The sequence below is a fragment of the Nicotiana attenuata genome, chromosome 6 (assembly GCF_001879085.1).
Source record: "Nicotiana attenuata strain UT chromosome 6, NIATTr2, whole genome shotgun sequence".
NCBI lineage: Eukaryota > Viridiplantae > Streptophyta > Magnoliopsida > Solanales > Solanaceae > Nicotiana > Nicotiana attenuata.
In genome coordinates, this window is record NC_031994.1 from 376,293 (window position 1) to 390,341 (window position 14,049).

The window sequence follows — 14,049 nt, forward strand, 5'->3', positions numbered from 1 at the left end:
ACCCCTCGAAATTTCTCCCAAATCCGAGCTCTCTAGCTTGAGTTTTGTTAAAAATGGCTAAAACCCTCGTTTGAAATGTTTATAACTGTTCAGGAGTTTAAAGCATCGCGAACGCGGAGGGTTACCCGCATTCGCGAAGAAGAAATTATTAGCTGGCCAAAAATGTCCTTCGCGATCGCGAAGGGAGGAATGCGAACGCGAAGGCCTGGGGTCTCAACCTATACGAACGTGATGCAAGGGAACACGAACGCATTGAAGGAAAAATGGAAGGGCCTGAAATTGCCCTATGCGAACGCGAAGTTGCACACGCGAACGCGACGGGGAAGGTGCTGAAGCTATGCAAACGCGGTGGCGGGTACGCGAACGCGTATAAGGAAATTGGCCCCCTCTAGGATTACACTACGCGAACGCGGTGGATGGGCCGTGAACGCGATGAAGGGATAGGCTACTACTACACCAACGCGATGGTTTCTTCGCGAACGCGAAGAAGAAATCTGGACCTGCAACTGCTGAGAGTTTTCTGCAATTTTTCAAACACTAAAATACCCCGTTGGGCATTTGAAACACACCCGAGCCCCCCGGGACCTCAACCAAACCTACGGACATATTCCATAACATCATTCAAACTTGTTCCAGTCCTTAAACCACCTAAAACAACGCCGGAAACACGAATTAATCAAAGATTCAAGCCTAAGAACTTCAAATTCTAACAAAACACACTTTCGATCAAAAACCTAACCAAACCTTGCCCGAATGACCTGAAATTTTGCACACACATCCCAAATGACATGACGGAGCTACTGCAACTTCCGGAATTCAAATCCGACCCTCGGATCAAAAACTCACTATCGGACCGGAAGCTTCAAAAATTCAAACTTCGGTATTTCAAGCCTAAATGAGCTACGAACCTCCAAAATACATTCCGAACATGCTCCCAACCCCGAAATCACCTAACGGAGCTAACGGAACCATCGGATTTCCATTCCGAGGTCGTCTTCACACTGTTCCGATTACGGAATATTTTTCAACTCTTAAGCTCTCATTTAGGGACTAAGTGTCCCAAAACACTCCGAATCCTAACACCGAATGTCCCGACAAACCAAAATAGCAGAAATGAACTTAGGGGAAGCAGTAAATGGGGGATCGGGCCGTAAATTCCAAAAAATGACCGGCCGGATCATTACACAAATAGCCAAGTCAGTTTCGTAGAAGAAGGAAAAATAAAGACAATAAAGGCAATAAAGAAGCAGTAAAGTCACAAGTAACATGAAATGGTAAAATCCTAAAGAAAAATCCCCAGCAGAGTTGCCATGCTGTCGATGCCCCCTTTTTCTCGCGAAATTGGGTTTATGACATTTGGGCGGACAACTTTTTTCCTTTTGGGAATTGGGTTTGCAATTTTTGAAGAGTCTCCACCTAATGATTAAGTGCATTAGGACACTAAAAATGAATTTGATTTAGAAAACCAGAGATTGGGTAAGGACTTGAAATTATCTCGAGGGGAAGGTGTTAGGCACCCCTCAAGATCCACTAGTGTGGTTCCCAGCCATGCTACAATTGTGACTTTAAGTATAACAAGTAAGCAAGCAAGAATTATAAATACTAGATAGATTCCATATAATGGTTGTAAACAACTAAAGTACAAGAAGTTAAAGAATGCTGAAATTTGGAAGAAAGCAGTTTTGGAATTCTAAGAAAAACACACGAGTAAAGGGGAAGGGGTTGGCACATGATTGGTGTAAGTAATCGAAAAAAAGGTGAAAGAAGCGGAGGTTTTGGGAAGAAAAACAGTACTGAAAATTAAACAAGTAAAAGAGAGGTTTTTACATAATTGGTGCGAGTAAGTGAAGTAAAAGAAAAGTTAAAGAAACTGAAAATTAAACACCCTTTTAAAATTCCAAAAAAATGTAAAAAAGTAAAGGGAAGGGGGGGTCCTAGGTTTATAAATAACATGGATCACCCCACACAACACCCGGTAACCGTTTATACATGTGGTGTTATCCCGTGGTCATCATATCCACGTCTACCCTTATCCACCCCGTTAAGGTATTAAACGCAGAATAATGTCATTACTTATTACATGCTAGTACCCGCCCCAATCCTATCAGTCCCGGAGGTATTAGGGATTACTAGTCCTAAAAGGGAGGGAGAGTTGGCTTTTAGTGGTTTAAAAGGACAAAAGTCTAAGGCGACAGTCAAAACATATATGACAAGTATGGGGAAGCACATAGACAAATAAGGCTCAAGCAAACCTCCTCACTTTAAAGCAACAAATTGTTAGCGTGACTTACATATACTGGTTATGGTCTGGATTAAACTTAAACGTTAAGGCGTGGCTGATTTATCACATATTTTCAGATAAGAAGTCCTAATTAAACCTGCCTGCTGGGTGTAATTATCAAAGTCATGTGCAGTTAATTAATCACCTAATGGCTTGCCTAGGTGAAACCTATGGGCATGATATCTAACAATACAAAGCATACCGATTTTAAGGAAGTATTACCGATTTTAGAAACAAATAAATTCTGCAGATATTAAACGACATTACTACTATTTTTAGACTTGTAGACGAATCAGATTCAAAAGATTACTCATATAGGCATGACTTCTAAGCGTTATTGATTTTAAAACGGTTGTGTAAGTGCAGGAGTCCTATAAGCATGGTGTCTAGGATGCAATTGATTATTTTTTAACCTATAGACTGTTTGCCTAATGACATATGTATATACAGAAGTGCAGAAAACCTATAATCATAATTTCAATATGCAGAAGTGCAGAAACTTATAGACATGGTTTCTAATGTAGAAGTGCAGAAACTTATAGACATGATTTCTAATGAAACAACTTATAGGCAGGATTTCTATATGCAGTAATGAAACAACTTATAGGCAAGATTTCTATGCGGTAATGAAACAACTTATAGGCAGGATCTCTATATGCAGTAATGAAATAACTTATAGGCAAGATTTCTAATGCAGTAATGAAACAACTTATAGGCAGGATTTCTAATGCAGTAACGAAACAACTTATAGGCAGGATTTCTATATGCAGATGCATAAACTTATAGGCAAGATTTCTATATGCAGTTGTATAAGCGAAAAAATAGGCTATGATTGTAGAAGTAAATACCTAAAGCATGATATCTACCCACATGCATAACATGAGTGACCCTCCCTTTTTTTTTTTTTTTTTTTTTTTTTTTTTGCAAACCGTTAGGCATGTGCCTACGGCTAATTTTGTAGTAACAAAGAAACAACAAACTACAATGGAAGAGTATGTGTAAGGGGGGCATGAACCTTACCTTACTATTCCCAATGAAGCTAAAAGGAAGCTAAAATAATCTAATCTTCTAGGAAGCATGTAAAAAATATGAACTTGAAAGTAGCAAGTATTCTATGATCGCCATAGAGTTTATAACACACTCTATGACGTTATTACAATTGATAATGCTTAGAAAATGATAAACTAACACGATGTAGAAATTAGATTGTTGCCCCTCGTTTATCAACATTGTGATTTCTTCAAATAGAACTTCGATGAAATCCTCTTTAACTGTCTTCAGAAATTCTTCAAAATTCTTCATTTCTTATATGATGTATGATTTCTTTCAAGTTCTGCACTTTGAAGATGCACCTTTACCTTGATTTGTTGTTGTCCAAAGAAGCCAATGGTATGATCAGTGCAGCATGGCATTTGTTCCCAAGTGAAGTCCTCAGATATTTGTCCTTTTTTGCGTGTGGCCATGTTAGCTTCCTCAAAATTCATTTGGACTACACAACTTGTTGCATTATGTTTCTTTACTGAACGGATCTCTTTATTCTCCTTGTATTGAATTTTCCTATAATGCCGACCATTTTGTTGCAATCTTTCCTGAATGTGTGACTTGCAGTCTTTTTGTGATGTCTTAAGAAATGTGTAACTTCCTGTGGATGTGTAGCAATTTTTTCCTTTTGTTATGTTTCCATTGCAACAATCGTGAATTAAACAGTTGCACAGCTGTGTTTGCCCATGTTGTATTGCCAGTTTTTCCTCGAAGTCTTGCCTTATCCAGCGAGCTGATTGTATGTCCAATGCATTTAGCCATTCTTGATGTGAAATGGTATGGTTTTGGACTTTGGCAGATCTTGTCTCTAATTGCTCCAGAAGAGAGTGCCGTAAACCTCGTGAGAAGAGTTGCTGCAACACAGTGATATTAGACCTCATTATTTTCATTGTACTGATAAACCTTTGTTGAGGCATTTGGTCTTTATTGCAGAAAATATGTGTATCATCTCTAGTCCTTGTTACCCACGTCTTCCCTTCAATGGATTGAGTACAATGTACTAATACCACCATTTGAAGGATCGACAGTAGGTAATGAAAAGCTGTAGTATATTTCCCTGCAAAAAAGAGTAAAGAGTTAGAAAATACTATGTTGTTCTCCTCCAACTGGATGTGACAAAGTCTCCCCTGATGCATTTCTCCTAGTCCATCCCTCGTTGATCTTTTCCTCATGCTTCTGTAAAGCATATACACCCTTATCCATTTCTGGCTACTCTTATACGTATGTAAGGACATTGAAGTTTATCACTATTAACAATCCTCCTTCCTTGTATCTCTAGTTGCTGAAAGTTGTGAGCCTCATGATCCCCATGGTCGAGTGCATGGTTTGCTAGGAAGTCAGCCAATTTGTTTCCTTCTCGCATGATGTGTGATACCCTACAATTACATCTTGTCATTAACTGTTTAATCTCCTGAACAAATGCCTCTACTGCCCAAGGTGGATCCCATGTACCATCTATCACGTTCTTCAAAAACAATGAATCTGTTTGGATGTGGATATTGGGATATCCTTACTGCACACATGTTTTTATTGCCTCAAGAATAGCAATGGTTTCTGCTTCCACATTTGTTCCCTCCTTAATTTCTTTCCCCCTTGCATATCTCACATCTCCTTCACTATCCCGTAGGACAAAACCAATGGAGCGTCTACCCGGATTTCCCCTCGATGCCCCGTCAGTATTCACCTTTATCCAATCCTGTTCAGGTAACTCCGAAAGTACCCTAGTGACTTTTAGAGCAGGCATATATTGTTCCATCATTTTTAGAAGATCAGGCCATTTATGAGGGACTTGTTGTATGCTTGGTTTTATGATTTTAACAAGTGATTGAAGGGATGTGGAAATCTGGTATATTACCCTACTAATAGTGACCATTTCACCATATTTTTGGCAGTTTCTTCTCTTCCATAATTCCCACAAAATGATCGATGGTAAAGCTTGGAATATAGGCTTGAGTCGTGGAACAACTTGTACAGTCCAACATTTTCCTATTGCCTGCTGCAATGACATTCCATTTATGGAAATTCCAGCATTTGCCATGAAGTAGTACCACACTGTATGTGCTGCAAAGGATTTGAAAAACACATGTGACATAGTTTCCTCGTCTGGTTCTCTGCAGCACCAACATCTTGAGGGTAAACAATATCCCAACCTCTTGAAAAAATCATCCAGTGGTATTCTTCCTTTCCAAACTTTCCACATAAAAAATGCAATCTTGAAAAGCAAGCCCTTGACCCAAATATTTGTGAATGCTGCATTTTGATCCCTCCTTCTTCTCACATAATCCCAGGCAGATTTGACAGTGAAGTAACCTTTTGGTTCCATCATCCAAAAAGGTTTATCTAATTCATCTGAGAGAGCTCGAGGTTTGATATTAGCAATGATGTGGCTGGCTATGTCGTGTGGCAATATCTGCATTAATCTTGTTTCATTCCATGTAGCACTACCTCATGAACATTGTGGATTGATTCATCACAGTAGAACTCAGGTGGTGTTGTGAAATACAATCCACCCATCCCTGTCCAATTGTCGAACCAAAAAAGAGATGACCCCATTCTTGGTTGCCAAATGATTTGGTGTTCAATTGCCTCCGTACAGTCAAGCATTTTCCTCCAAACATGAGAACCTTTTCTCCATGGTACTACAATCGTATTCAGCTTTTTGCAATATTTTTGGCTCATGAAAGAACTCCAAAGTGTTGGTTTAGTTCTAAAATTCCACCATATCTTACAAAATAATGCCATTGACATATCATGTAATGAGCGAAATCCAGCCCCTCCTTCCTCTTTAGGTAAACATAATGAGTCCCAAGATGCCCAATGTCTTGCCTTTCCTCCTGTGGAATTACTCCAAAAGAACTGAGCAATCAATTTGTGGAGTTTATTTATGACACAAGCTGGTGGATTTACTGCTGAAAGCAGATGAATAGGCATTCCTTGAAGCACATGGTTAATTAAGACTGCCCGACCTCCAATTGATAATAGTTTTCCTTGCCATGATTGGATCTTATCCAGTACCTTTTTCATCAGATCATGATAAAATTCCATCTTCCTCCTGGCGTAGAATATTGGACAACCAAGGTATCTGAATGGGCTGGTTATCACCCTACCATGCTATCTTGGACTGCCATGCCAAGACTGTGACCTTACCTTTGCCGGGTATGCCTCGTTTAAAGTGGAGAGGTACTCCCGGTCATTCTACCCGCAGTATTATCTCGTATGTGATGGCTTGGCGTATGGTCAAGAAGGGTTTTTGTCCTACTTGGCTTATGTTTGCAATTCCAGTGCTGAGGTCCCTTCTATTGATTCCGTGCCCATTGTTCGGGAGTTTCCTGATGTTTTCCCTTCAGACCTGCCGGGTATGCCACCCGACAGGGATATTGATTTTTGTATTGATTTGGCTCCGGGCACTCAGCCCATTTCTATCTCGCCATATCGTATGGCCCCGCCGAAGTTGAAATAGTTAAAGGAACAGTTGCAGGATTTGCTTGAGAATGGTTTCATTAGACCCAATGTTCTGCCTTGGGGTGCGCCAGTGTTATTTGTCAAGAAGAAAGATGGGTCAATGAGAATGTGTATTGATTACCGACAATTGAACAAGGTTACAGCGAAGAATAAGTATCCGCTGCCGAGAATTGATGATTTTATCGATCAGCTTCAGGGTGCCATGGTATTTACCAAGATTGACTTGAGATCTGGCTACCATCAGTTGAGAATTAGGGCATCTGATGTCCCTAAGACAGCTTTCCGCACTCGGTACAGGCATTATGAGTTCTTGGTTATGTCATTCGGGTTGACAAATGCCTCAACAGCCTTTATGGATTTGATGAACTGAGTATTCCGGCCTTATTGGATTCGTTCGTGATAGTCTTCATTGATGATATACTGATATATTTTCGTAGCCAGGAGGAGCACGAGCAGCACCTAGAGTGGTTCTTCAGACTCTGAGGGATAGCCAGTTATATGCCAAGTTCTCTAAGTGTGAGTTCTGGCTGAGTTCAGTTGCATTTCTGGGTCATGTTGTATCAGCAGAGGGTATTTAGGTTGATCCGAAGAAGATTGAGGCAGTCGAAAACTGGCCTAGACCAGCCTCAGCTACAGAGATTCGGAGTTTCTTGGAGTTGGCAGGCTACTATCGTCGGTTCGTGGAGGGGTTTTCATCTATTGCAGCCCCGATGACCAGATTAACCCAGAAGGGTGCCCAGTTCAGATGGTCGGACGAGTGTGAGGCGAGCTTTCGGAAGCTCAAGACAACTCTGACCATGACACTAGTGTTGGTTTTTCCCACAGGTTCAGGGCCTTATTCAGATTATTGTGATGTTTCTCGTATGGGGCTTGGTGTAGTGTTGATACAGGATGGAAAAGTCATTGCCTATGCTTCGCGGCAGTTGAGGATTCATGAGAAGAACTATTCGGTTAATGATTTAGAGTTGGCAACCATTGTTCACGCATTGAAGATCTGGAGGCATTATCTGTATGGCGTGGCATGTGAGGTGTTCACAGATCACAAGAGCCTTCACTATTTGTTCAAGCAAAATGAGTTAAATTTGAGGCATAAAAAATGGTTGGAGTTGCTGAAAGATTATGATATATCTTATATCACCAGGGAAAGGCCAATGTGGTGGCCGATGCCTTGAGTAGAAAGTCAGCCAGTATGGGCAGTCTTGCTTATATTCCAGTTGGTGAGAGGCCGCTTGCTTTGGATGTTCAGGCTTTGGCCAACCAGTTCGTGAGACTGGATGTTTCTGAGCCTAGTCGTGTGTTGGCTTGCACGTCGCTTGTTCTTCATTATTGGAGCGCATCCGTGATCAGCAGTATGATGATCCCCATTTGTGTATCCTTAGAGACACAGTGCAGCGCGGAGGCGCTAAGCAGGTTACCTTAGATGATGATGGAGTTTTGAGATTGCAGGGCCGAGTTTGTGTGCCTAATGTGGATGGGCTCCGAGAGTTGATCTTAGAGGAGGTCCATAGCTCCCGGTATTCTATCCATCCGGTCGCAGCGAAGATGTATCAGGATCTGCGACAGCATTATTGGTGGCGTAGAATGAAGGAGGATATCATTGCATATTTGGCTCATTGTCTAAATTGTCAGCAGGTCAAGTACGAGCATTAGAGGCCTGGTGGTTTATTTCAGAGGATCGAACTTCCCGAGTGGAAGTGGGAGCAGATCACTATGGACTTCGTTACTAGACTCCCGCAGACTCGAAAGAAGTTCGACGCAGTATGGGTCATTGTTGATAGGCTGACAAGTCAGCACATTTCATTCTGGTGGGAGTCACCTATTCTTCTGAGAGGTTAGCTGAGATCTACATTCGGGAGATTGTTCGCCTTCATGGTGTGCCCATATCTATCATTTCGGACCGGGGTACGCAGTTTACCTCGCGCTTCTGGAGAGCAGTTCAGCGAGAGTTGGGCACACGGGTTGAGTTGAGCACAACATTTCATCCCCAAACGGACGGTCAGTCAGAGAAGACTATTTAGATTTTGGAGGATATGCTCCAAGCTTGCGTTATTGACCTTAGAGGTTCGTGGGATCAGTTTTTGCCATTAGCAGAGTTTGCCTACAACAACAGCTATCAGTCAAGTATCCAGATGGCTCCTTATGAGGCTTTATATGGTAGGCTGTGTCGATCTCCGGTTGGATGGTTTGAGTCGGGGGAGGCTCGGTTGTTGGGTACAGATTTGGTTCATGAGGCCTTGGGCAAGGTCGGGATCATTCAGGATAGCCTTCGTTTGGCTCAGTCCAGGCAAAAAAGCTATGTAGACTGTAAGGTTCGAGACGTGGCTTTCATGGTTGGTGAGCAAGTATTGCTCCGAGTGTCGCCTATGAAGGGCGTGATGAGATTTGGGAAGAAGTGCAAGCTTAGCCCTAGGTTCATTGGTCAGTTTGAGATTCTTGATCGAGTGGGAGAAGTTGCTTATAGACTTGCTTTGCCGCCGAGCTTATCAGCCGTGCATCCAGTATTTCATGTGTCCATGCTTCAGAGGTATCACGACAATCTAGCCCAAGTGTTAGATTTCAGCACTGTCCAGTTGGACAAGGACTTGTCCTATGAGGAGGAGCCGGTGGCAATTCTAGACCAGCAGGTTCGTCAGTTGAGGTCGAAGAGTTTCCTTTCTGTTCGTGTTCAGTGGAGATGTCAGCCTCCTGAGGCATCGACCTGGGAGTTTGAGTCCGATATGCGGGGCCGTTATCCTCATCTTTTCCCCGACTCGGGTACTTCCTTCTTCTGTCCGTTCGAGGACGAACAGTTGTTTTAGAGGTGGAGAATGTGATGACCCAAACAGTCATCACTTGTTTTAAATTAAATTTTATGGCTCTGAGGCCTTGAAACCTCATTTAGAGTCACCTCTATTTGCGTGTGCAGTCCGGGCGCGTAGCCGGAAAGCTGAAATATGAAATTTTGTGAAAAATGCTAAGTTTTGATGTTAAAATGAATAAATTTAACTTTGGTCAACATTTTGGGCAAACAGACCCGGACCCGTGATTTGATGGTCCCAGAGTGTCCGTAGGAAAATATGGGACTTGGGCGTATGCCCGGAATCGAATTCCGAGGTCCCAAGCCCGAGAAATGAATTTTTGAAAGAAATTGTTTTATGGAAATGTTTAAGAAACTTTGAAATGAAATTCGATTAGAAAGCTATGGTATCGGGCCCGTATTTTGGTTCCGGCGCCTGGTACAGGTCTTATATATATCATAAGTACTTCCTGTAAAATTTGGTGAAAAACGAACGTCGTTCGACACGATTCGGACCTAAATTGGAAGATTTGTTGTTTTATGAAGTTTGAAGGAATTCATGGATTTTGAGGTTTAATTCGATGTTTATGATGTCATTTGGCAATTTAATCGCACGGATAAGTTTGTATGATGTTATTGAGTTAGTACGTATGTTTAGTTTGGAGTTACGAGGGCTCGGGTGAGTTTCGGGGTAGGTTCCGGGATGCCTTAGGCTTAGGAATCAGATGTTGCAGGTTCAGGAAGTTGAAGGCCTCTTGACCCACTTGTGCGGTCCGCGAGAAATCGCGTGCGACTGCGGAGGGTCCAGCGCGGTCGCGCTAGCCTTCGTGTGGTCCGCGGTGGAGGCTGTGCGACCGCAGTCGATTTTATGTAGTCCACACAGCAAGGTCCAGAGACCTTACCCTCAGGACCAGGGCTGTGCGGCCGCGGTTCGTTTTGTACGGTCCGCACAGGGGCTCTGAGAGGGGTACAAATGGACGGTATTTTCAGTCATTTTTCATTTTTCAAAACCCCAAAAACATAAGAGGCGATTTTTCAAACATTGTTTCTTCTCCAAAACGATTGGTAAGTGATTTCTAACTTATTTTCTTCACTCCTTAACATATTGTAACATGATTTCAATGTAGAATCAAAGATTTTCATGGGGAAATTGGGTGTTTTGGGTGGAACCTAGGTTTTTCAAAAATTGGGGATTTGGACCTCAATTTAAGGTCCGATTTCAAAACAAATTATATATTCGAGTTCATAGGGGAATGGTTAATCGGGTTTTGGTTCGAACCTCGGGTTTTGACCATGTGGGCCCGGGGGCGATTTTTGACTTTTTGGGTAAAACTTTGGAAAACTCATTTTCATTCATTGGGTTTAATTCATTTAGCATTTACTAATGTAATTAAGTAACTTGTGGCTAGATTCGAGAGGATTGGTGGTGGAATCAAGGGGTAAAACTATCATTGAGACTTGAGTTGTGTTCAAGGTGTCGAGGTAAGTGGTTGGTCTAACCTTAGCTTGAGGGATTAGGAGCTGAGTCCTATTTGCTATGTGGTAATTATCGTGTACGACATATAGGCATGGTGACGAGTATCTATACATCGGTGTCAAGCATGACCGTGAGTCTTTACATCGCGAATATCTTGATTTCGTTGTATCTCTCATGCCTTAGTGGTGATTCCTAATTGTTGTGAAAAGCTTGTGGAAGGAAATTGTGACCTATGAACATCGAGGAGAATTGACTCGAGTTATATTACAGTTGTGAAAGTATATGAGATAATTGAACCCTATGGAGCATTGGCTCAAGTGGTAAAGTGAGTTATGAAATAAAAGTGAGAGAAAGAGAAAGCGTATTTAATTGTTCCTTGTCGGGACATTATTGCTTTGTTGATGTTGTTACCTTTGTCGGGAGTTAATTGTTTAATTGTGATCCTTGCCGGAATTTCTATTATTATTCCTGTTTATTCCCTTGCCCCTTGTTTATGATTGCTGTTTGGGTGAGGAAGAGTGTTAAAGCACGAAGGGTGATGCCGTGCACTTGCTGCTTTCTGATTCTTTATTGATGTCTGAGTTATGTTGTTTCCTTCGTTACTTGATGACTTTTACTTGCAATTGTTACTTTTCCCCAGAGCATGCTCCCCTACCATATTGACTGGTTATCTCTATATTTCTGTTTCCGCTATATATATATATATATATAACTGCACAGGTTTATGCGGTGGTCTGGTCTAGCCTCGTCACTACTTTGCCGAGGTTAGGCTAGGCACTTACCAGCACATGGGGTCGGTTGTGCTGATACTACACTTGGCACTTATGTGCAGATACCGGAGCAGTATAAGGTGGTCAGCATTAGTTCGGGAGTCAGCCTTCAGCCCGTGAGATCCCGAGGTAGTCCTGCAGGCGTCCGCAGGCCCGACATCTCTTCTATCTATGTTGATGCACTGTTTACTTTTGTACCCGAGACAGACTTTATTTCTTTGTTTCAGATACTTGTATGTAGTACTCTTAGATAGTCCGTATACGTTGTGACACCAGTTCTGGGTAGAGACATATGTGGATTCTCTTACCATTTTGGTTTATTTCATCTAAATCTTCCGCTAAATTACAAATTTCGTTGTTGATTAATTATTTATATCCTGTTAATGAAATTATTAATAATGGAGTTGAAACAAAAGTACTTATGGATTCTAAATGCGTGGCTTGCCTAGCTTCTACGAGTAGGCGCCATCACGACTCCCGAAGGTGGAGATTCTGGATCGTGATACTTTTTTTTGAATTTTTAGTCTTAATATACGAAAGAAATATAAAAGAAATTTTTTTTGAGTTCTAGATATTAATTTCGTAAAATAAAACCACCTCAAGCTTCTTCTTTTTTTAAATTTTTAGGAGTAGTATTTCTAAAAACAATTCTAACAGAAATAAAAAACGCAAAATATCTCTTTTTTGGAATTTTGATTTATAATACATTTTCAAATGCAAAATAGGAAATAATAACAAAAGACTCGACAAACTTAACTGGACTATGACAGACTCTAGCATTAACTAAATGACTAAATACTACAATACAGGACTAGAAAGCAAAAGATGAGCAATAGACTCAAAAACATAAAAAAAAACTCCTCAGGCAGCTCCTGAATGCAGTGGTCCTGGGGTATCTATCATGCCCAAACTCCGATAAGTAGATCCACACATGTATCAGAAAACTTCAACCTACATTATGTGAGACAATAGCATTCCCTACTAGACACGTGCAAGACATGATTGTGACTATTTTTCCAAAATTAACTTATATGGCTAAAAATGTAAGATTTGGCTAAGACCCCGCGAAGCCAAGAACCTAAGATTTACTAGGAAGACCGGACCCTATGTGGGTTGCCTACGTATCACGCCCCAAAAGACGAGAATCAGGTATGCGTAGTTCCAGCAGATTGGATACAGGCAAGAATTAAAAAAAAATAACTAATTTAAAGAAAATATATTTTTTTTGTCTTTTTTTTTTGAATAATGATGAAACATGTAAACTCTTTTTTGGATTTTCTTTTTCCTCTTTTTTGATTTTTGATTTTCGGAAAATGATGAAAAAGTACAAAATCTTTTCACACTTCTTGCTTTACTTGCTTTATTTTCACACTTCACCCTCTCTTTTTTCTTTTCTTTTTTATTTGCCCTCAACTATCATTGGTTAGCCAAATGACCCTTTTACCCTTGAAGAAATGCAACATGTAGCACATAGGATGTATCAAGATGGTCTGTTATTTTGGGTATACCTGTCCTAGACGGACCCAAACCCTGTGTTGAGTCCCCAAAGTCAAATGCACGTGAAATATACGCTTTGGTTTTCAACTTAGATGCAAACCTTTATCAAGGGAATAAGAGGAAGTTGAACAGATGTCGGATAACAACCATGATTTGCAACCAGACGAGCACTTTGAATTTCTCTCCTCGAAATCTCAGTCAAGCCATAGACTGATTCTTGCTGCATCAGTCAACGGAATACTCATTCAAACTGCTGAGCTTATATTGGCCATAAGAAGATACTCAATTGGAGGAAAACTAATGAAAGAATTCTCTCATTTTCGCATATGATACTCCAAATTTTCTGGTTAGGACTCTGGTTGTAAACCTTCATATAACACTATATATTTGTATCAAACATGAAGTTCCTTTTATTTTTTTCATTTTTCTGGAACGAGGGAGAGAAGAAATCGACTACTCTACCTGCAAAGTTGTTGCTTTGTGAGGCTGGCCATACCATTCCTCATACTCAACAATATCTCGCAATCTAAAGTCCTACATGACCATGATGATGATAGTAAGAATAGAAATTTTTTGAGATGCAGAGAAGTATAACTGAAGTATAATCTGAATGCATACCGCAGAAAGATCAACAATCTTTAGATTTGTGGGAAGACTTTTGATAATTTTCTGCAAAATGTAACTAATTAAAAAAATTAAAAACTTAAATACAAGTCTCAAGATCTCCATTAGAATTTATGATACG

At 40.8% G+C, this 14,049-nt stretch overlaps 1 protein-coding gene across 1 annotated transcript; it reads right to left on the bottom strand.

Moving 5' to 3' along the window:
* On the bottom strand, nt 13,393-14,033 carry LOC109227557 (probable N-acetyl-gamma-glutamyl-phosphate reductase, chloroplastic). The gene is made up of 4 exons (XM_019392759.1): nt 14,016-14,033; nt 13,923-13,973; nt 13,767-13,838; nt 13,393-13,524 (listed from the first exon to the last, which is right to left on the bottom strand). The coding sequence occupies exons 1-4, from the start codon at nt 14,031-14,033 to the stop codon at nt 13,393-13,395; spliced, it is 273 nt and encodes a 90-aa protein (XP_019248304.1).